This window comes from Pongo pygmaeus, chromosome 10 (assembly GCF_028885625.2).
Source record: "Pongo pygmaeus isolate AG05252 chromosome 10, NHGRI_mPonPyg2-v2.0_pri, whole genome shotgun sequence".
Lineage (NCBI taxonomy): Eukaryota > Metazoa > Chordata > Mammalia > Primates > Hominidae > Pongo > Pongo pygmaeus.
In genome coordinates, this window is record NC_072383.2 from 37,990,044 (window position 1) to 38,013,390 (window position 23,347).

The window sequence follows — 23,347 nt, forward strand, 5'->3', positions numbered from 1 at the left end:
GAGAGGTCTTTGAACATTTTGCTCACTGATACATCCCAAGGGCCTAAAACAATATCACATGAAAGAGATATTTAATAAAGCTTAGTTGAAAGGTGAAATGTATTATTTGAAGATTTTTTCACTCCACTTGCCTTAATAGGTACAACTGTGGTTTCACCTGGAGTCAGCAGCAGTTCACAGAGCTCCAGGCCAGGTAGGAGGGACTAAATACAGTCCTCATATGAGAGGATTAGAGTTAACAAGTTCTATTTTCAAATTCTCAGTATCAAAATGCCTGAGGTAATTGATGAGTAAAATTCAGAAAGATGAATCTGTCATCTGCTTTTTTTCTCCTGAAGGCACCTCTGTCACACCAGAGAGTTCAGCATCTGAAAGTGAAACAGGTGGGGAGGAGATAAGGCTACCATCCACATTCAGTGTGCTCTATGGAAAGGGAACCCCAGGAGCAACAGGCCAGGACATGAAGTGGTAGTCACTTATAGTTCATTTCCTTACAAAACAGAGGCTTTCAGGAACGTTCTTCCAGTGGATTAAAGCCACATAGCTATTTCCACAACTGATTTAGGAGGTAATGCCATGTTGATCCCTTTCTTTTTCCACTTTTAGTTACTACAAAAGAATTCTCTGGGACAACTGCTATATCTAGAACTTCCCACACCGGTAGGTTAATAAGCAGGAAATCTCCATGTTTAACCACATAATATAGTTATTAGAGCTGCTTTCATGAAATACCAACCTCATTGTTTTCTCAATATCCCAAATTCTGACCTCACCATTCATCACTTCCTCTCTCAGAGGCCACAACTTTAACAGAAGGCCACAGCGTTCCTCCATCTGGATCCAGCCCCAGTGAGAATGAGCAGAGCACAGCTTAGGGTTTAGCATAAATTATGACTCTCCCTAGGCTCGCCTGTTGGGAGTGTATTTTCCTAGGTAGTGGTTTGCATTTACTTTCAATGTTTTCTTACACTGAACATATTCTGGAAAACTCTTAAAACCAACATGTAGCCCCACAGCTGTAACTTTCTAAAGAGGGGCTGGTGGTACAGTCAGCATAACAGATTTCTCCTGCAAAGTTGTATATACCACTATGGTGTAGTGGGGAGCTGAAAAATATTGTGTTTCTGGAAAGAAAACAATAAAATTCTTGAAGAAGGCATATCCTATATAAAAGTTTTCTTACTCAAAAAAGCAATAATGATTTGAAATATTTTCCAGTGTTCTTGGCACATGAAAACATTGTTCTGGTTTTCATCCCATGACAGGCACCCCTGCAGCCTCAGGAGGCCAAGCAACTGGGAGCCTGACAGGTGAAGGGGAGGGAAAGCCACCCTGTTTCCTTGTCTGGGAGTGAATGTATGAAATTCAGTGGAGGGGCCTCAATTTGGGCACATTACTATTTCCATTGCTCTTTTAATGCTATGGGTCATAGCAAAGGCATATGATTCTCAGTTAATCAGGAAGTAGTGAAAGGGCCCTTTGATATAACAAAGATACACCCAGATTCCTTCTGGAGGCAGGTCTTCAGAAGACAAACACAAGTCACTGTGATGATTTCAGACCCTTTGTGTTTCAGCCACCACTGGGGTAGCTCCTGGCACAATTGTTGCCCCTGGCAGTTCCAGCACAGGTAAGTCCCTGAGGTGGCAGATTCCTCCAGGAGTCCATCCATGACAAATTCTCCTCCAGTGTTACCCTGGGTAGGAGAACCACCGTAAGTTTTCCATGGTCTTGAAATATTGTTCATCACTCCTGTCCTGTTTTCCTCTTTCTCAGAGGCCACAACTTCTGTAGGAGAAAGAGAAACAACAAAAGCTGAAATAATCACAGGTGAGTTCTGTTAAGGTATTAACTATTCCTAAAACCTTCCCAAGAGTCTGGCCTGAAATATGTAAACAGTTTTTGAATTTCCCAGAATTAGCATATTAAGGAAAATCTAACAGATGTCCAATATTTGACATCGATAAATCCAGTACAGACCTTTCAAATTTTCCTCCTTATGTCTTGCACCATGGGTCTATGGATCCTTCATCACAGCATCATGAGACCCATTCTCTGACAGTTACATAGATGATTTGGGCCCAAGTGTACAACATTGCTATCATTAAACCCTAAGAAAGGGACTAGTGGTGGAGGACTTTCTCTGAGAACAAATCACAGTAAACTTGCTCAGGGAATGATATGTTTCATGGGCAAAGTGTGGATTCACTCTCAAAATTAAAGTCCAGAAAAATTAATTTCCTGGTATATTAAAGAAACAAACATTTAATTTGTTTTATTATTAAGAGCCCATGCCTTTTAAATTAAGGACCGCAAATTGACCAATTACAATCCTTTCTTATTTCAAGTACTACTGAGGGCATCTCTGGGAAAACTCTGGAAGCTGGAAGTGCCCACACAGGTCAGGAACTCTGAACGTGGCCTCTTGGCCATGTGATCTCATTGCTCAACTCCAACTTATGAGTGAGAACAAGCAGTGTTTGGTTTTCCGTTCCTGTGTTAGTTTGCTGAGGATGATGGCCTCCAGCTCCATCCATGTCCCTGCAAAGGACATGATCTCATTCCTTTTTATTCAGCTTGACATTTTCTATCATTTTTCTCCTTTAATTATACATGATGCTTATTTTCTGTATCCCCTCACTAGAAAGCTTCATGGGAGACTCAGAATGTCCTGTGCAGTCTTTTTTTAAAAATTTTTATTTTTTATTTTTCCGTAAGTTATTGGGGTACAGGTGGTATTTGGTTACATGAGTAAGTTCTTTAATGGGGATTTATGAGATTTTGGTGCACCCATCACCCAAGCAGTATACACTGCCCCATATTTGTAGTCTTTTATCCCTTTCCCCCTCCCACTCATCCCTCCAAGTCCCCAAAGTCCATTGTATCATTCTTATGCCTTTGCATCCTCATAGCTTAGCTCCCACATTATCAGTGAGAACATATGATGTTTGGTTTTCTGTTGCTGAGTTACTTCACTTAGAATAATAGTCTCCAGTCTCATCCAGGTCACTGCAAATGCTGTTAATTCTTACCTTCAGTTCCTTTCTCTCTCAGAGGCCCCAACTTTCCCAGGAGGCAGTGGGACCACCCGGGCAGGATCACCTGGAGGTGAGCTTTTCAGGCAGAGGCCTGCATCTCTCATCATCTCTCATCATCTCTCAATTTTGGTGGCTGCAGTGAACAAATAATATGAAAGCATTTGAGAAGGAGTTGGCATTCTCTGAGGCCATATTATGTCATAACAGTCTGAAAAGTTATTCTGCTTATAAATTCCATGACCTCAGATGTCTCAGCCAGGCTGTCTCCAGTATCCTGGCATATGGAGACATTTTTGTCTGATGTGAGGATTGAGAGTATATTGCATGTATTCCAACCCTCCAGGACTTCCAGTCTTCCTTACCCAGTTTACCTTTCCACCCACAGCTTGACATTTTCTTTTCTTTTCTTTTCCTTTTTTTCTTTTTATTTTACTTTAAGTTCTGGGATATGTACAGGTTTGTTACATAGGAATATGTGTGCCATGGTGGTTTGCTGCACCTATTGACCCATCCTTTAATTTGCCTTGGTGTGTGATGTTCCCCTCCCTGTGTCCGTGTGATCTCATTGCTCAACCCCCCACTTATGAGTGAGAACAAGCGGTGTTTGGTTTTCTGTTCCTGTGTTAGTTTGCTGAGGATGATGGCCTCCATCTCCATCCATGTCCCTGCAAAGGACATGATCTCATTCTTTTTTATTCAGCTTGACATTGTCCATCATTTTTCTCCTTTAATTATACATGATGCTTATTTTCTGTATCCCCTCACTAGAAAGCTTCATGAAGTCAACTGATTATTAAAATGCCCTCAAGTTGCGTGAAAGAGTTCTACTTATAAAGATAAAACCATGCTTTGTTTCTCCTGTAGGCACTTCTGTTACAGCAGGGGGCTATGTGTCTGGAAGGCAAACAGGTCAGGGTGATTTAAAGCCCTATTCTCCCCTTGCCTTGTAGTGAAAGGGAAACCCAGTAGCCACACATCTATCCTATGTTGGCCTGGAAAGCCCAATGCTAAGCAGCTGTTCATGTTTTATTCTATAGAAATAGTGTCCTCAGGAATGGGCTTCTAGTGCTTTAGGACCACATTGATGCTTCCAAGCTTAGTTGGGGAGATAATACTCTATAGTTCCATTTTCCTTTTTTGCATTTTAGGTACCACTGGAGAATTATCTGGAACAACCATTATATCTGAAAGTTCCACCACAGGTAGTTTAACAAGAAGGAAATACCTCTTACTTAATGTCACATGTCACAATATCTCTTTTAGGATTGCTATGATAAATTACACCCCCAAGTCCCCTCCAGTATTCCAAATTCCCAGACTTCACTATTCTATTTTTTCCCTCAGAAGCCACAACTTCTATTGTAGGGAGTGGTACTGCTGGAACTGAACTCAAAACTGGCAACAATAAACAGCCCATACTTTGGCCTCGTAAGGATTAGTACTCTCAAGCTTTCCTTGAGAGAGTTTGTGTTTCATTTAGAGACATTGCAAGTAATTCAAAATAGGATTGCTGTTATTTATTTGTTTATTTATTTAGAAAAACTATCAACCCTAGAATTGAGCCTCCCTTCATCAAGTCAGAGGATGGGATGGAATTTTTCCATTGCGTTACAAGTGTCACCAGCATTTGAGCTGGAAACCAGAAAGTTTTCTGTGTGAATGTGCATGAAGTAGAAAAGAGCCTCATGGAAACGGTGCATGCATCCATACTTGTGTAGCCCACAATTGGCTTGCCCAACATTTTCTCCTATCTCTGAAGTTTCAACACATTTAAACCTTTCTTCCCTCCTCTTTCTATCTCGCAGCAAGCATCACTGCAGCAACAGGGAAGCAAGCAGGTGAACATTGGGAAAATGCATCTAGTTTCTCTTTTGTCAAATTTTCAGTTGTGTTTGTACTTGAAACATTGTCTCTCTATCTCCTTTTGTTATGAACTGTTGAAAGCAGGAAATACATCTAGTTTTCCACCTTCCTTGTGCTCAGAGAAAGAGATTTCTGTTATGGCAAATAAATACAGAAATACAGCATATCCCTTTTAGATTTGGGTCCTCATTTGACTTACTCATTCACTGTGATCACCTCAGTCTCTTTGTGTTTCAGGCACCTCAGAGGTAGCTCCTTCCACAACAGTTGCCCCTGGAAGTTTCAGCACAGGTGAGTCTATTCTGTGGTGGGGAATCCTTTCATGGGTGCTTGCTACAGTAACATGCCTTTACTTTTGGTGCTTCTATGCAGGAGCTCCACCATTCCATTCCATGCCCCCTGAATCTTTTCCATTTGTGTCTTTCTTCTCCAAGCAGTGACAGCTTCTCCTGGAGCAACTGGAATTACTGGGGTTACAACAACTACAAGTAAGAACTGACAGTCCACTACCTCCTTCCCAGTAGGTCACATTGCTTACACATTACACTTTTTTGATGGGCTCAGGGAACTCTGTTTTGTTAATGTGTCGAATACGTTTATCTTCCTTTCCTCTGCTTCAAGGAGACTTCACCATGGAGCTAAGGCACTGAACATCAGTTGTGTGATTGGAGAGAAAGGTCTTTCTTTCCCTCAGTGATATATAAAGGAAATAATAGCTATTAACATTTTTCTCATTAAATATTCTATAGAAATGGTGCATGAAAAACATATAGATTAACTCCTGGTCTAGAAACCTCTGAAAGAGCTCTGAAGCGTCTTGGAACCCTTCATCCGGGCATCATGGGGCCTATTCCCTGATGGTTATATAGGTGACTTTGGCCCAAATCTATCTTTCTGGACCAAAATTCTAAAAATAAAATTCAGTGGCAGAGGACTTTCTCTGTAAACTTGCTGAGGGAATTATAGGTTCTATGGGCAATGGATGGATCAACTTTTAAAAATACAAACTCCAGAGAAATAAATTTTCTGTTTTATTAAAGAAAATAATTTGTTTTTTTTTCTTTAAGAGCCTATGCCCATATCATGAGGAGCAACAAACTGACCAACTGACCTTACACGTTTTCTTTTCATTATGTGTAAAGAATAAAAATATTGATTCTTATCACTCTAAGTTCCAATGTGGTAGCCACTGGCAAAACTTTTACACATGAAAAGTGTAATACTTAAAGCAATAAATAATGATGATTATAGTAATGAGCATATTGATCATTTATGAGTTCCTTACTATATACACTTTTTTAATTAGTGGTTTACATATTTTATTCCAATTAAGAAATACTTTTTTAATTAGAGGTTTACATATTTTATTCCAATTAAGAAATACCTAAGGTCCAATTAAGAAGATAAATTTACAAGTGCTGTATCTCTCGGTTTTAACAATTAAACATATATTTATGTTTTTCATTACTTTTAAAGTCAGAAGGCCTTCTTTTCTGACTTAATAGAAAGTGTCCAGACATTTTGAATTGAGGTTATCTCATGTAATGACATCAGCTTAGCTCATCTCTCTTTCTTAATACTCAATTAATTTTGGTTTTCTTCAAGAGACCACAACTTCCCTAGGAGGAAGTGGCACCACTGGAGCAGAAATAAAATCAGGTAAAGACTTGGAGGTATTTATGTTTATTGTTGTATTTTGATAAATTTCTTAGAGGAAATTTTTTTAATGAGCTCTTAATTTGGCAATAAATTTAAATTACAGAAAATTATCACAGATAATGTAGAGAATCCCTTTAATATGGAGTGTGGTTTTAAATTTCCTTTGAGGCTATAGTATTTCAAGGAAACAGAGTTTCTTCTTGGATTTGAATTTGTAAACTCTCGAGCCCAAAGTTCCTAAAGTCTTTCCCTTCGGGAGACTAACCTCAGGGTTCTAGGTCTCTGGAGAGGAGAATTGCCATAATAGCTCTGGCTTTGAAGTGGTTTTCCCTTTGAAAAGAGCATAGTCTGTATAACATTAGTGTCCTGTTCATAGATAAAAATTTAAGATTTTCTTCTTTCTTCTTCTTTCCTTCTCCTCTTCTTCTCCTAATCTCTTTTCATGTGGAGCCACCACTGGAGCACCAGGAAGTAGGACAGGTAAAAAAAAAAGGCTTTTTTTGGGGAAAGCCTTTCATAGGATCTTCAACATTGGCATAATAATAATCATTATGATGAAGGCGGGATATTGCTTACTGCATTAACCTTGGCCTTGTAAAGAAACACAATAAGTCTGAAACATGGTTTTCCTTATGTCAGTTATAAGTCCAGGAAGTGTGTTTTCTTGCTTCAAAGTCACAAATAGACCTACTGTTGGCCACATTTTTCTAAGGGTCACAAAACAATTCCCATGTAGATCTTTCTCTTTTCTTTCCTACCTAGGCACAGCTGGAGTGCCCTCTGCTACAACAGTCTCCCCTGGGAGCTCCAACTCAGGTAAAGCACCAGGCTGGGAGGAACCACTGCTTGAAAAGGGCTCCTCAATGAGGTCTCTGCCTGGGTGACCCTACCATGCTTTTCTCAGATGCTTTTAATCTTTGCCCTCACTGCTGTTCTTTGTCCCTGTTTTGCAGAGGCCACAACTTCTGTAGGAGAAAGTGGAAAAACAGGAGCTGAAAGAATCACAGGTGAGCTCTGTTAAGGAACTAAGTTTACTTTGTTATAATTTCCCATGTCTTGATAGAAATATGGCAAAAGTTTTTAAATTTTCTATATTTGGCATATTAGCCAAAAACTTAGCAGATGTTCAATATTTAATATCAATAAATATAGTTCAGATACTTCAACATTTTCCCCTTATGTCTTTTGCCTTGGGTCTTGGAACCCTTCATCTGGGCATCATGGGGCCTATTCCCTGATGGTTATATAGGTGACTTTGGCCCAAATCTATCTTTCTGGACCAAAATTCTAAAAATAAAATTCAGTGGCAGAGGACTTTCTCTGTAAACTTGCTGAGGGAATTATAGGTTCTATGGGCAATGGATGGATCAACTCTTAAAAATACAAACTCCAGAGAAATAAATTTTCTGTTTTATTAAAGAAAATAATTTGTTTTTTTTCTTTAAGAGCCTATGCCCATATCATGAGGAGCAACAAACTGACCAACTGACCTCAATCTTTTCTTTTTTCAGGTACTACTGAGGGCATCTCTGGCAGAACTCTGGAGGCTAAAAGTGCCCACACAGGTCAGGAATTCTGAACATGGCCCTTTGGGAAATACAGGTTATGGGGCCATAGAATGTCCAGGGCAGTCTTCATACCTCTAATTCCTTTCTCTCTCAGAGGCCACAGCTTTCCTAGGAGGCAGCGGAACCACCCAAGCGGGACCACCCGGAGGTGAGCTTGTCAGGCTTAGGCCTGAGGCTCTCATCATGTCTCTATTTGGTAGCTACAGAGAACAAATAGTGAGGGCATTTGAAGTAGGGCCTGCATTTTATTCTGGGCCGTATAGTGTCCTGTCAACCTGGTCAGTTATTCTGCTCTTGAATTTCATGACCTGGATAGTCAGCCAGGTACTGTTCTAGCTTATGGAGATATTATTTTTTCTCATAAAAGATATTTAAAAATATTTCTTCTATTTTAGCCTTCCAGGACTTCCTATTCCCCTACCCAGGCTGCTTTTTCACTCACAGCTTGATACTTTTTTATCATTTTTCTCATATACTTACACATGATGTTGATTTCCTCTCTCCTCTCACTAGAAAGCTTCATGAAGACAACTGATTATTAAAATGTCCCAAGTTGTATCACACAGTCCTGCTTATAAATATAAAACAATGATTTTTTTCATCCTGTAGGCCCCTCTGTCACACCAGGGGGATATATTCCTAGAAGTGAAAGAGTTCAGGTTGATTTAAATCCTATTTTTATCTTGCCTCATAGTGAAAGGGAATCCCAGAAGCAACACATCCATCACATGTTGGCCTGGAAAATGAAGTGCTAGGAAATTATTCATTTTCCATTCGCTATAGAGATAGAGTGTCCACAGGAGAGGGCTTCCAGTGCTTTAGGGCTACATTGATGCTTCCAAGCTTAACTGGAGACAAAAATGCTCTATTCCTTTATTTCCTTTCTTTTTTCTTTTTCTTTTTCTTTTTTTTTTTTTTTTTTATTTTAGTTACCACTGGAGAATTGTCTGGAACAACCTTTATATCTGGAAGTTCTAACACAGGTAGCTTAACAAGAAATGCCTCTTATTTTAATGTCAGATGTCATGATTTTTTTAAGGCTTCTCTGATAAAATATCTTCTTCCAGTATTCTAAATTCCCAGCCTTTTTCACGCTCCTCTTTCTTCCATCAGAGGCCACCACTTCCACAGAAAGGACTGGTAGTTCTGGAACTGGATTCAAAACTGGTGAGAAGAAACAGCCCATGATTTGGCATCATAAGTATTAGGTCTCTCAAGCTTTCCTAGACAGAGTTTGTGTTTGTGTTATTTAGGGACATTGCAAGTGATTCAAAATAGATTTGCTAGTGGAGGTACGTTTTTTTTTTTGAAAATCCACTAATTCTAAAGTGGATCATTACTGCTTCATTTCTGAGGATACGATGCACTTCTCCATTTATGTTACAACTCTCGCTAGCAGTTTAGGTGGAATTCAGAAAGTTTTCAGTGCATGTGTGTGAAACAGAAAAGAACTCTATGGAACCAAGACACATACATTTAACGTGTATATTTGAACAAAAATGCTGGCTCAGTATTTTCTCCTACATGTGAAGTTCAATACATTCAAACTCTTTTTCCTCCTCTTTCTACCTCACAGCAGGCATCACTGCAGCACCAGGGAAGCAAGCAGCTGAGCATTGGGAAAATGCATCTAGTTTTTCTTTTATCAAATTTTCAGTTGTGCTTGTACTTGGAAACATTGTATCTCCTTTTGTTATGAATTGCTGAAAGCAGGCAAATACATCAAGTTTTCCACCTGCCTCGTGCTCAGAGAAAGAGGATTCTGTTATGGCAAATAAATACAGAAATACAGCATCTACCTTTTAGATTCAGGTCCTCATTTGACTTACTCATTCACTGTGATCACCTCAGTTTCTTTGTGTTTCAGGCACCTCAGAGGTAGCTCCTGCCACAACAGTTGCCCCAGGAAGTTTCAGCACAGGTAAGTCCACTGTGTGGTGGGGAGTCCTTTCACAGGTGCTTGCTACAGTAACAGGTCTTTCCTTTTGGTGCTTCTATGCAGGAGCTCCACCATTCCATTCCATGCCCCCTGAATCTTTTCCATTTGTGTCCTTCTGCTTCCAGCAGCCACAACTTCTCCTGGAGCAAGTGGAATGACTGGGGTTACAACAACTACAAGTAAGAACTGACAGTCCACTACCTCCTTCCCAGTAGGTCACCTTGCTTTGATCACATCTACTGTTTGTACTTCCTGTGTAGGGCATTAAAAAAAAAATTTTACAAATAGGCCAGATTTTACCTAATATGTAAAAGTTGGACACTCAAATGCCTTTATCTTCCTTTCTTCTGCTTCAAGGAGACTTCACCATGGAGCTAAGGCACTGAGCATCAGTTGTGTGATTGGAGAGAAAGGTCTTTCTTTCTCTCAGTGATATATAAAGACAATAATAGCTATTAAAATTTTTCTCATTAAATAATCTATAGAAATGGTACATGAAAAAATATAGATTAACTTCAGGTTCTAGAAACCTCTGAAAAATGCTTTTTGACACATTAAGACAACACAGATTAACCTCACCCCATTGAAGGCCGTTTTCTTTTCATTATGTGTAAAGAGAAAAATATTGATTCCTATACCTCTCTAATTCCAAGTTCCAATGTAATAGCTACTGGAAAAATTCTTACACATGAAAAGTCTGATACTTAAAGCAATAAATAATGATGATAATAGTAATGAGCTTGTCTAGCATTTATGAGTTCCTCACTGTATCCACTTTTTAAATTAGAGGTTTACATATCTTATTCCAATTAAGAAATATCTAAGGTTCAATTAGTAAAATAAATTTATAAATGATGTATCTTCCCATTTTCACAATTAAATTTGTATATTTATGGTTTTCATTAATTTTAAAGTCAGAAGGCCTTCTTTTCTGACTTAATAGAAAGTGTCAAGACATTTTGAATTGAGGTTATCTCATGTAATGACATCAGCTTAGCTCATACCTCTTTCTTAATACTCAATTAATTTTGGTTTCTTTTCATCTTTTAGAGACCACAACTTCCCTAGGTGGAAGTGGCACCACTGGAGCAGAAATAAAATTAGGTAAAGACTTTGGATCATTTATATTTATTGTTGTACTTTGATAGATTTCTTAGAGAAAATTTTTTAGTGAGCTTTTTATTTGAAAATAAATTTAAATTACAGAAAATTGTCATAGATAATTCAGAGAATCTTTTTAATGTGGACTGTCGGTTTAAATTTCCTTTGAGGCTGTAATATTTCAAGGAAACAGAGTTTGTTCTTGGATTTGGATTTGTAAACTCTTGAGATGAAAATTTCTAAAGTCTTTCCCTTCTGAGAGACTAACCTCAGTGTTCTAGGTCTCTGGAGAGGAGATTTGCAATAATAGCTCTGGTTTTGAAAAGGTTTTCCCTTTGAAAAGGGCATAGTCTGTATACCATTAGTGTACTGATTTCTACAGTGTAGAAATCACTAAGATGTTATATTTTAGTTTAGAGATAAAAATTCAAAATTGTCTTTCTTCCTTTTTGTTCTTTCTTGTTTTCTCCTCTTCTTTCTTCTCCCTTTCTCTTTTGCTTTTCATTAGGAACCACCACTACAGCACCAGAAAGTAGGACAGGTAAACTTGGGGAAAGCCTTTCATATGACCTTCAACTTTGAACAAATCTTGATAATAATAATCAAGGCAGGAATATTAGCCACTGCATTACACTTGGCTTTGCAAAGGCACACGATAAACCTGAAACCTGTTAGTCCTTATGTCAGTTATAATTTCAGGAAGTGTGCTTTCTTGCTTCGTAGTCACAAATAGACATACTGATGGCCACATTTTTCCAAGGGTCATGAAAGAGTTCCCATATCCATCTTTCTCTTTTCTTTTCTACCTAGGCACAGCCGGAGTGCCCTCTGGTACAAGAGTCACCCCTGGGAGCTCCAACTCAGGTAAAGCACCAGGCTGGGAGGAAACACTGCTTGGAAAGCGCTCCTCAGTGAGGTGTCTGCCTGGGTGATCCTACCATACTCTTCTCAGATTCTTCTAATCTTTGCCGTCACTGCTATTCTTTTTCCGTGTTTTGCAGAGGCCACAACTTCTGTAGCAGAAAGCGGAATAACAAGAGCTGAAGTAATCACAGGTGAGTTCTGTTAAGGTACTAAGTGTACTTTGTTATAATTTCCCATGTCTTTCTTGAAATATGACAAAAGTTTTTGAATTTTCCATATTTGGCATATTAGGCAAAAATTTAGCAGATGTTCAAAATTTAACATCAATAAATATAGATCAGACACTTCAACATTTTCTCCTTGTTTCTTGTGCCTTGGCTCTAAAATCCCTTTATCAGGATATCATGGGGCCCATTCCCTGACAGCTATATATGTGTCTTAGGCCCAAATCTATCTTTCTGTATCTAAACCCTAAAAAACGGAACTTGGTGGTAGAGGACTTTCTCTGTAAACTTGCTGAGGGAATTGTAGTTTATATGAATAATATATGGATTAAGTCTTAAAATACAAACTGCAGAGAAATAAATTTTCTGTTGTATTGAAGAAAAAAGTTTTTTTTCTTTAAGAGCCTATGCTTATATCATAAGGGGCAACAAATTGACCAACTGTCCATGATCCTTTCCTATTTGGGGTACTACTGAGGGCATTTCTGGCAGAACTCTGAAAGATGGAAGTGTCCACACAGGTCAGGCATTCAGAACATGGCCCCTTGGCCAATACAGCTTATGGGACCCCAGAATGTCCTGTGCAGTCTTCATACCTCCAATTCCTTTCTCTCTCAGAGGCCACAACTTTCTCAGGAGGCAGCGGGGCCACCCGAGCAGGATTACCCGGAGGTGAGCTTGGCAGGCTGAGACCTGGGGCTCTCACCATCTCTCTATCAGGGTGGGTACAGGGAACAAATAATGTGAAGGCATTTGAAGGAAGGGCCTGCATTTTCTCCTCAGCCATATTGTGTCATATCAACCTTGGTCAGGTATTAGACTTGTAAATTTCATGACTTGGATTGTCAGCCAAGCTGTCTGCACTATTCTAGTTTATGGAGACATTTTTTTTTCTGATTAAACATATTAGAAAATATTTCATATATTCTAACCTTCCAGGACTTCCTATTCCCCTTACCCAGCCTTTCCACTCACAGCTTGATACTTTTTATCATTTTTCTCATATACTTACACATGATGTTTGTTTTCTCTCTCCCCTCACTAGAAAGCTTCAGGAAGATAACTGATTATTAAAATGCCCAAGTTGTATCACACAGTCCTACTTATAAATATAAACAATGATTTATATCTCCTGTAGGTACCTCTGTCACACCAGAGGGATATGTTCCTGGAAAGGAAACAGGTCAGGGTGATTTAAAGCCCTATTCCCCCCTTGCCTCAGTGAAAGGGTATCCCAGCAGCAACCTATCCATTGTGTGGGCCTGGAAAATGAAGTGATATGAAGGTGATCATTTTCCATTCTCTATAGAAATAGTGTCCGCAGGAGAGGGCTTCCAGTGCTTTAGGGCTACACTGATGCTTCCAAGATTAATTGGAGACGAAATGCTCTGTTGCTTTATTTCCTTCCCCCCAACATTTTTTTTTTTTTGGCATTTTAGGTACCACTGGAGAATTTTCTGGAATGACCATTATATCTAGAAGTTCTAACACAGGTAGCTTAACAAGAAGTAAATTCTGATTTAATGTCAGCTGTCATATTTCTTTTATGGCTTCTATGGTAAAGTAATATCCCAATATCTTCTTCCAGTATTCTAAATTCCCAGCCTTTTTCATTCTCCTCTTTCTTCCATCAGAGGCCACCATTTCCACAGAAGCAGGTACTTCTGGAACTGGATTCAAAATTGGTGAGAAGAAGCAACCCATGATTTGGCATCATAATTATTAGGTCTCTCAAGCTTTTCTTGAGAGAGTTTGTGTTTATTTTATTTAGGGACAGTGCAAATGATTCAAAATAGATTTGCTGGTGGAGATACATTTTTTTTAAATCTACTAATTCTAAAATGGAGTATTACTGTTCCATTTCCGAGGATGGGATGGAATTTCTCCATTTGTATTACAACTATTGCTAGCAGTTTAGGTGGAATTCAGAAAGTTTTCAGCGTGTGTATGTGAAACAGAAAAGAGCCCCATGGACCCAGGACACATGCATTTATAAGTGTATAAGTGAACAAAAATGCTGGCTCAGTATTTTCTTTCTTATGTCTCAAGGTTTAATACATTTAGATCTTTTTTTCCCTCCTCTTTCTACCTCACAGCAGGCATCACTTCTGCCCCAGGGAAACAAGCAGGCGAGCACTGGGGAAATGCATCTAGTTTTGCTTTTATCAAATTTCCAGGTGTGCCTGAAGTTGGGAACAAATTCTATGTGCTTTGGTTTGAATTGTTGAAAGCAGGCAAATACATGTAGTCCACCATCTGCCTCATGCTCAGTGAGAGATTTCTGTGGTGGCATATAAATAAATAAATATATACATACATAGAGAATATTCCTTTTAGACTCAGTTCTTCATTTGATTTACTCATTCACCATGATCACGTCAGTCTCTTTGTGCTTCAGGCACCTCTGTGGTATCTCTTGCCACAACAGTTGCCCCTGGAAGTTTCAGCACAGGTGAATCCACAGTGTGGTGGGAAATCCTTTCATGGGTACTTGCTATGATAATATGACTTTCCTTTTGGTGCTTTTATGCAGAATAACCACCTTTCCATTTTAAGTCCCCTAAATCTTTTCTATTTATGTTCTTCCTCTCTCAGTAGCCACAACTTCTTCTGGAGCAAGTGGAATAACTGGGGCTGGCCCCACCTCAGGTAAGCACTGACGAACCACTACTTGCCTCCCAGTAGACAACTTTGCCTGAATTGCATCTACTGTTTGTACTCTCTGTGAAGAGCATTTTTCTGAAGAAAGATTATCACATAGGCAAGATTTTATCTAATAACTAAAGGCCAGACACTCAAACTTTTTAACCTTCCTTTCCTCTGCTTCAAGGAAACTTCACCATGGAGCCAAGGCACTGAGAATCAGTTAGGAGATTGAAGATAAATGTTTTTCTTCCTCTCATTGATATTTAAATGAAGTGATTGAGATATTGACATTTTATTCATTAAATATTCCGTGAGATACAAATGAAGTGTAGAAAACATATATAGATTAACTCCTGCTTCTAGAAACCTCTGAAGAGAGCTTGTTGACACATTGAGGAAATGCATAATTCTCTTATCCCATCCTAGGCCATTCTCTTTCTCATTGTGGGTAAAGAATAGAGATATTGATGCCTATTTCTAATTCCACACTGGAATTACTACACACTGGTCTTCACTGGCAAAATTTTTTCTCATGAAAAGTCTAGTACTTAAAGCAATAAATAATGATGATAATAGTAATGAGCATATTGATCATTTATGATTTCCTTGCTATATACATATCGTGTATGGCCTTTACATATCTTATTACCATTGCAACTACCTAAGTTCCAAAGAAGATCCATGAGTTAAAAATGGACAATTAAACTTGTGTCTTGAAGATAAACACTTTTACATGGAAAAAAGGTTTCTTTTCTGACTTAGTAGTAGATGAAAAGACATTTTGAATTGTATTTGTCTCATGTAGTCTCATCAGCTTAACTCACCCCTCTTCCTTCATACTCAATTAATTTTGGTTTTCTCTCCATCTTTAAGAGACCACAACTTCCCTAGGAGGAAGTGGTACCACTGGAGCAGAAATAAAATCAGGTGAAGATTTGGGTATTTTCATTATTTATTGTTATAATTTGATTCCAAATTCATGGATTTCTTAGGGAAAACGGTTTTTTAAGCCTTTTATTTTGAAATATTACATTATGTAAAATGTCCAAAGATAAAGCAAAGAATCCCTTTCATGTGGAATGGAGTTTTTATATCCTTTGGGGGCTATAGTATTTCGGGGAAACCAGCAATACTTTTTGGATTCTGATTTGGAACCACTTGGCCCCAAATTTCCTAATGGCTTTCCCTTCTCAGGGACTAACCCCTGGGTTCTAGGCCTCTTGAGAGAGCAGGTATAATAGCTCTGGCTCTGAAATTGTTCTTCCTCTGAAAAGAGCTTAGTCTGTATTACATTACAGTACTGACTTCTATTCAGCATAAAAATCATTAAGATGTCACATTTTAGTTCAAATAAAAAATTCTAAATCTTTCTTCTTCTTTCTCCTTTGCCTCCTCCTCCTCCTTTTTCTTTTCTTCTTGTTCCCCTGTCTTTCCTCTCCTTCTGTTCCTTTCTTCTCTTTCTCTACCTCATCCTCTTCCTTCTTCTTTTTCTCTCTCTTCATACTTTTTTTTTTCCTTTCCTTCTCCTCTTTCTCCTCCTCTTCCTCCTCCTCTCCTCTGCCTCCTCCTCTTGCCTCTTCTCCTCTGGCTTCTTTTTTTCCTCCTCTGCCGCTTTTTTCTTATCTTCCCTCTCCTCCTTCTCCTCTTCCTACTCCTCTCATCTTCCTCCTCCTCCTTCTCTTCTCCCTTCCTTTTCTTTTCATTAGGTAAATATGGAAAAAGCCTTTTATACGACCTTTAACCTTGGCAAAGATTGGCAGGTATATTAGCCATGGTGTTAACCTTGGCTTTGCAAAGGCAAATGGTAGACATGCAACACATTTATCTTTCTGTCAGTTATAGGTCCAGAAAGTATCTTTTGCTGTTTCAAAGTCACAGATAGACTTGTTGCCCACATTCTTCCAAGGATTGCAAAATTGTTCTCATGTTGATCTTTTCTCCCCCCCACCACCTAGGCACGGCTGTAGTGCCCTCTGGTACAACAGTTGCCCCTAGGAGCTCCAACTCAGGTAAAGCACCAGGTTGGGAGGAACCAGTGCTTGGGAAGGGCTCCTCAGTGAGTTGTCTGCCTGGGTGATCCTACCACACTGTTCTCGGATTCTTCAAATCTTTGTCCTCACTGTTATTCCTCTTCTCTCATTTGCAGAAGCCACAACTTCTATAGGAGAAAATGGAAAAACAAGAGGTGAAATAATCACAGGTGAGCTCTGTTAAGGAACTAAGTGTACTTTGTAATAACTTCCCATGTCTCACTTGAATATAGCAAAATTCTTTGACTTTCCAACATTTGGCATATTAAAAACATATTTAGCAGATGTTCAATATGTAACATCAATAGATACAGTTCCAACACTTCAATGTTCCCTCCTTGTGTTTTGTTCCCTGTGTCAAAGGCCTCTTCATCAGCATGGGGCCCATTCCCTTGCAGTTATAGAGGTGACTTGGCCTGAATCTATCTCCCTGTAACTAAACCCTAAAAAAAGGGTCTCAGTGGTGGAGGACTTTCTGTGTAAACTCACCGAGGGGATTATATATTCCACGAGCAATATATGGATAAACTCTTAAAACTAGAAAGCCCAGAGAAATAAAGGTACTGGTATATTGAAGAAACAAAGTTATTATCTTTCCTTTAAGAGCCCATGCCCATTTCATGAGAGGCAACACATTGACCAGCTGACCACCTTTCTTATTTCAGGTACTACTGAGGCCACCTCTGGCAAAGTTCTGCAACCTGGAAGTGCCCACACAGGTCAGGAATTCTGAACATGGCCCCTTAAGCAATATCAGCTTTGGGAAACCCAGAATGTCCTGTCTAGTCTTTATATCTCCAATTCCTTTCTCTCTCAGAGGCCACAATTTTCCCAGGAGGCAGTGGGACTACCCGAGCAGGACTGCCAGGAGGTGAGCTTGTCAGGCTGAGGCCTGGGGCTCTCATCATCTCTGGATCTGGGTGGCTGCAGTGAACAGTAATGAACAATAATGCAGTGAAAGTCTTTTGAGGGAGGGTCCTGCATTTTCTCTGTGGCCATATTGTGTCATATCAACCTGGTTAGTTACTCTGCTTGTGAATTCATGACCTCAGATGTCTCAGCCAGGCTGTCTTCAGTGTCCTGGCTTACGGAAACAATTTTTTTCTGATATGAAGTATGAGCGTATATTGCATATATTCCAACTTTCCAAGACTTCCAACTCTCCTTACCCAGTTTTCCTTTCCACCCACAGTTTGAGACATTTTCTATCATTTTTCTCCTTTACTTACACATGATATTTGTTTCTCTCTCCCCTCCTACAAAACTTAATGAAAACAACTGATTATTAAAATGCTCCAAGTTGTATCAAAGAGTCCTACTTATAAATATAGAAGTGTGCTTTGTTTCTCCCGCAGGCACCTCTGTCACACCAGGGGGATATGCTCCTGGGAGGGAAACAGGTCAGGGTGATTTAAGCCTTACTCTTCTCTTGCCTCATAGAGAAAGGGAAACCCAGTAGCAACACACACAGCCCAGTTGGCCTGGAAAATCAAGTACTTGGAGATTGTTCATTTTCCATTCTGTACAGGGATACAGTGTCCTCAGGAAAGGGCTTCCAGTACTTTAGGGCCACACATGGATGCTTCCAAGCTTAACTGGGGAGATAATGATCTATTGCTCCATTTCCCTTTTTTGGCATTTTAGGTACCACTGGAGAATTGTCTAGAACGACCATTATACCTGGAAGTTCTAACACAGGTAGCTTAACAGGAAGGGAATGCCCCTTATTTAATGTCAGATGTCATAATATCTCTTTCAGGGATGCTATTATAAGGTAATACCCCAATATCCTCTGCAGTATTCCAATTCCCGGATGTCACTATTCTCCTACTTTTTTTTCCTCAGAGGCCACAACTTCCACAAAAGGGACTGGTACTTCTGGAACTGGCTTCAAAACTGGTGAGAATAAACAGTCCATGATTTGGGGTCATCCAGATTAGGAATCAAGCTTCTCTTAAGAGTATTTACATTATTTAGGTACACTGCAAGCAATTAAAAATGAATTTGCTATAGAGAGAAATTTTTTTTGGAAATCTACTAATTTTAGAATTGAGCCTCACTGCTCCAAGTCTGAGAATGGGTTGAGATGTCTCCAGTGGTGTTACACCTATCACCAGAATTGGAGCTGGAATTCAGAATGTTTTCCTTGTGTGTGTGTGTGTGTGAGTGTGTGTATGTGTGTGAAATAGAAAAAAATTCCATGGAACCAGGATGCGTGCGTGCATATCTGTGTATCTGTGTATGGGTAAAACTTTGCTTTGTCAATATTTTGCCCTACATCTAGTTTACAGAACATTTAAACCTTATTTCCCCTTCTTTCTATCTCATAGCAGGCATCGCTGTGCCAGGGGAGCAAGTTTGCCAACATTAGGGAAATGCATCTAGTTTCCCTTCTATTAAATTTCCAGGAGAAGCACCTGAAGTTGCAAACAGTATTTCTATATTTGCTTTGGTTATGAATTGTTGAATGCAAGCAAATACATCTAGTTCACCCTCTGCCACAACCTCAAAAAAAGAGATTTCAGTTATGGCAAATAAATACATTATATCCCTTTAAGAGTCAGGTCTTCACTTGACTTACTGAGTCATAATGATCAGTAAGTCAAGTGAAGACCTGACTCTAAAAGAGATATAATGTGTTTCAGGCACTTCTGGGGTGGCACCTGGCACAACAGTTTCCCCTGGAAGTTTCAGCACAGGTGAGTCCACAGTTTCTTTACTGATTCCACAGGAATCATTTCTTGAGTGCTTGCTACAATAATGTCTTTCCTTTGGTGCTTCTGCACCACCATTCCATCCCTAGGCCCCTGAATCTTTTTCACTTATGTCCCTCCTCTCTCAATAGCCACAATTTCTCCTGGAGCAAGTAGAACGACTGGGGCTGGACCCACTACAGGTAAGCACTGATGAACTACTAACTGCTTCCCAGTAGAAAAGGATATCTGAATCACATTTACTGTTTGTATCTCCTGTGAGGAGCATTTTCTGAACAAAGATTACTGGTTAGGCAGGATTTTACCCAATAACCGAATGTCAGATTCTCAAACTCTTTTATGTTTGTTTCCTCTGCTTCAAGGAGACTTCAGCATGGAGCTAAGGCACTGAGAATCAGTTGGGTGATTAGAAAGAAATGTCTTTCTCTCACTGATATCTAAAGGAAGTAATTGACTTATTGGAATGGTTGTCATTAAATATTCTATGAGATATAAATGGTGTGAAGATCATATATAAATTAACTCTTGATTCTAGAACCTCTGAAAAGAGCTTGTTGACACGCTGAGAAAACATAGCTCCCTTACCCCATCGTAGGCCATTTTCTTCTCATTATGGGTAAAGATTGAGATATTGATTCCCATGGTTCTCTAATACCAAGTTCATTTTCGGTAGCCACTGGCAAAATTCTTGCACATGAAAATTATAATATTTAAAGCAATAAATAATGATGATGATATTAGTGAGCAGATCTATCATTTATGAGTTCCTTACTATATACCCTTTTTTATTAAGAATTCTACATATCTTATTCCAATTAAGAAATAACTAAGGTCCAACTAAGAACCATGTGAGTTGAAATGTTTTATCTCCTCATTTTAACAATTAAATGTGTGTATTAAAGGTTTCCATCACTTTTACAGTCAGGAGGTCTTCTTTTCCGACTTAGTAGGTGACAAGACATTTTGAATTGGGCTTATCTCATGTAGTGACATCCACTTGCTCATCCGTCTTCCTTAATACTCAATTAATTTTAGTTTTCTTTTAATCTTTAAGAAACTACAACTTCCCTAGGAGGAGGTGGCACCATTGGAGCAGAAATAAAATCAGGTAAAGACTTTGGGGTATTTATATTTATTGTTGTATTTTGATAGATTTTGTAGAGAAAAACTTTTTTAATGAGCTTTTAATTTTGAAATAATTTTAAGTTACAGAAAATTTGCATTGATAATGCAAAAATCACTTTAATATGGAATGTGGTTTTAAATTTCCTTTAAAGCTATAATATTTTAAGGGAAACAGAGATTCTCCTTGGATTTGGATTTGTAAATATGTGGGCCCAAATTTCCTAAAGGCTTTGCGTTTTCAGATACTACCCTCAGGGGTCTAGGACTCTGCAGAGGAGGGTTACAATAATAGCTCTGGCTCTGAAATGGTTTTCCCTTTGAAAAGAGCATAGTCTATATAACATTAGTGTACTAGCTTCAAATCAGTGTAGAAATCATTAAGATGCCCATATTTTAGTTCAGAGATAAAAATTCAAAAATATTTTTTCTTCCTTCTTTCTCTTTCTTTCCTCCTCCTTCTTCTCCTTCTCTTCTTTTCATTAGGAGCCACCTCCGGAGCACCAGGAAGTCAGACAGGTAAACTTGGGGAAAGCCTTTCAAATGACCTTCAACGTTGGCCAAAAAAAAGAAAAGAAAAACAGGACAAGCATATTAGCCATTGCATTAACCCCGGCCTTGCCAAGGAACACGATACACATGGAAAATGCCTCTCCTGTCAGTTATAGGACCAGGAAGCATCTTTTCCTGCTTTGAAGTCACAGATGGACATGTTGTCAGCCGCATTCTTTCAAGGGTCATAAAAGGGTCTCTATGTTGATTTTTCTCTTTTCTTTCCTGTCTAGGCACAGCTGCAGTGCCCTCTGCTACAACAGTTGCCCCTGGGAGCTCCAACTCAGGTAAAACACCAGGGTGGGAGGAACCAGTGCTTGGAAAGGGCTCCTCAGTGAGGTGTCTGCCTGGGTGATCCTACCATGCTTTTCTCAGATTCTTCAAATCTTTGCCCTCACTGCTATTCTTTTTCCCTCTTTTACAGAGGCCACGACTTCTTTAGGAGATAGTGGAAAAACAAGAACTGAAACAATCACAGGTGAGCTCAGTTAAGGAACTAAGTGTACATTGATATGATTTTCCATGTCTTGCTAGAATGTGGCAAAAGTCTGAATTTCCCATATTTGGCATATTAGTAAAACATTTAGCAGATGATCAATATTTAACATCAATAAATACAGTTCAGACACTTCAACATTTCCTCCTTGTGTCTTGTGCTTTGGGTCTAAGGACCCTTCATCAGGGCATCACGGAGCCCATTCTCTGACAGTTATAGAGGTGATGTGGGCCCAAATCTATCTATCTGTAACAACACCCTAAATAAGGAAATCCATGGTAGAGGACTTTCTCTATAAACTTGCCAAAGGAACTATATGTTCCATGGGCAATATATGGATTAACTCTTAAAAAAAAAAAACAAAAACAAAAAACAAACAAACAAAAAACCCAGAAACTCTAGAGAAATAAATTTTCTGGTGTGTTTAATAAAAATTTTTTTTTTTCTATAGGAGTCTATAACCATTTGATTAATGACAACAGATTGACCAACTAATCACAATCCTCTCTTATTTCAGGTGCTACTGAGGGTAAAACTCTGGCAGCTGGAAGTGGCCACACAGGTCAGGAATTCTCAAAATGGCCCCTTGGGCAACACAGCTTATGGGGCCCCAGAATGTCCTGTGCAGTTTTCATACATCCAATTCCTTTCTTTGTCAGAGGCCACAACTTTCTCAGGAGGCAGCGGGACCACCCGAGCAAGACCACCGGGAGGTGAGCTTGTTAGGCTGAGGCCTGAGGCTCTCATCATCTCTCTATCTGGGTGGATACAGGGAACAAATAATGTGAAGGCTTTTGAGGGAAGGGGAATTTTCTCTGGGGCCATATTGTGTCCTATATGTGGTCAGTTATTCTGCTTGTGATTCCATGATCTCAGATGGCTCAGCTAGGCTGTCTTCAGTACCCTGGCTTACGGAGACATTTTTTCCTGATATGAGGCTTGAGAGTCTATTACATGTATCCCATCCTTCCAGAATGTCCAGCCGTCCTTTACCCAATTTACCTTTCCACCCACAGCTGGACACTTTCTATCGTTTTTCTCATTTAGCTATACATGGTGTTTATGTCCTCTCTCCCCTCACTAGAAAGCTTCATGAAGTCAACTGATTATTTAAATGCCCCTATAGCTGTATCAAAAATTCCTGCTTATAAGGTTAAAACCTTAAGCAGGATTTCCCCTGTATTTCTCCTGTAGGCACTTCTGGCACATCAGGAGGATATGTCCCTGGAAGGGAAACAGGTCACCGTGATTTAAACCCTATTCTGCTTTGCCTTATAGTAAAAGGGAAACCCAGCACATCCATCTCAGGTTGGCCTGGCAAATGAAGTGCTAGAAGTTGTTCATTTTCCATTCACTGCAGAGACAGAGTATCCTCAGGAAAGGGCTTCCAGTGCTTTAGGGCTACATTGATGCTTCCAAGCATAAATGGGGAGAAAATGCTCTATTGCTGCATTTATCCCTTTTGCTTTTTAGGTACCACTGGAGAATCTTCTGGAACAACCATTATATCTGGAAGTTCTAACACACTAGC

General features: G+C 39.3%; 1 protein-coding gene across 1 annotated transcript in view; it reads left to right on the forward strand.

Moving 5' to 3' along the window:
* Window positions 1–23,347, forward strand: part of MUC19 (mucin 19, oligomeric) — a 188,895-nt gene that overhangs the window by 130,333 nt on the left and 35,215 nt on the right. The window contains 43 exon segments of the mRNA XM_054445211.1: window positions 140–193; window positions 339–383; window positions 607–660; window positions 1,266–1,310; window positions 1,577–1,630; window positions 1,777–1,830; window positions 4,187–4,240; window positions 4,844–4,876; window positions 5,139–5,192; window positions 5,336–5,389; window positions 6,507–6,560; window positions 7,011–7,040; window positions 7,323–7,376; window positions 7,514–7,567; window positions 9,242–9,295; window positions 9,996–10,049; window positions 10,193–10,246; window positions 11,118–11,171; window positions 11,677–11,709; window positions 11,985–12,032; window positions 12,170–12,223; window positions 12,875–12,928; window positions 13,696–13,749; window positions 13,891–13,941; window positions 14,353–14,385; window positions 14,655–14,708; window positions 14,855–14,905; window positions 15,776–15,829; window positions 16,858–16,911; window positions 17,049–17,102; window positions 17,598–17,651; window positions 17,750–17,803; window positions 18,577–18,630; window positions 18,778–18,831; window positions 19,578–19,631; window positions 19,778–19,828; window positions 20,701–20,754; window positions 21,255–21,287; window positions 21,554–21,607; window positions 21,745–21,798; window positions 22,334–22,378; window positions 22,476–22,529; window positions 23,011–23,055. Coding sequence (XP_054301186.1) covers window positions 140–193; window positions 339–383; window positions 607–660; window positions 1,266–1,310; window positions 1,577–1,630; window positions 1,777–1,830; window positions 4,187–4,240; window positions 4,844–4,876; window positions 5,139–5,192; window positions 5,336–5,389; window positions 6,507–6,560; window positions 7,011–7,040; window positions 7,323–7,376; window positions 7,514–7,567; window positions 9,242–9,295; window positions 9,996–10,049; window positions 10,193–10,246; window positions 11,118–11,171; window positions 11,677–11,709; window positions 11,985–12,032; window positions 12,170–12,223; window positions 12,875–12,928; window positions 13,696–13,749; window positions 13,891–13,941; window positions 14,353–14,385; window positions 14,655–14,708; window positions 14,855–14,905; window positions 15,776–15,829; window positions 16,858–16,911; window positions 17,049–17,102; window positions 17,598–17,651; window positions 17,750–17,803; window positions 18,577–18,630; window positions 18,778–18,831; window positions 19,578–19,631; window positions 19,778–19,828; window positions 20,701–20,754; window positions 21,255–21,287; window positions 21,554–21,607; window positions 21,745–21,798; window positions 22,334–22,378; window positions 22,476–22,529; window positions 23,011–23,055 — 2,163 coding nt within the window.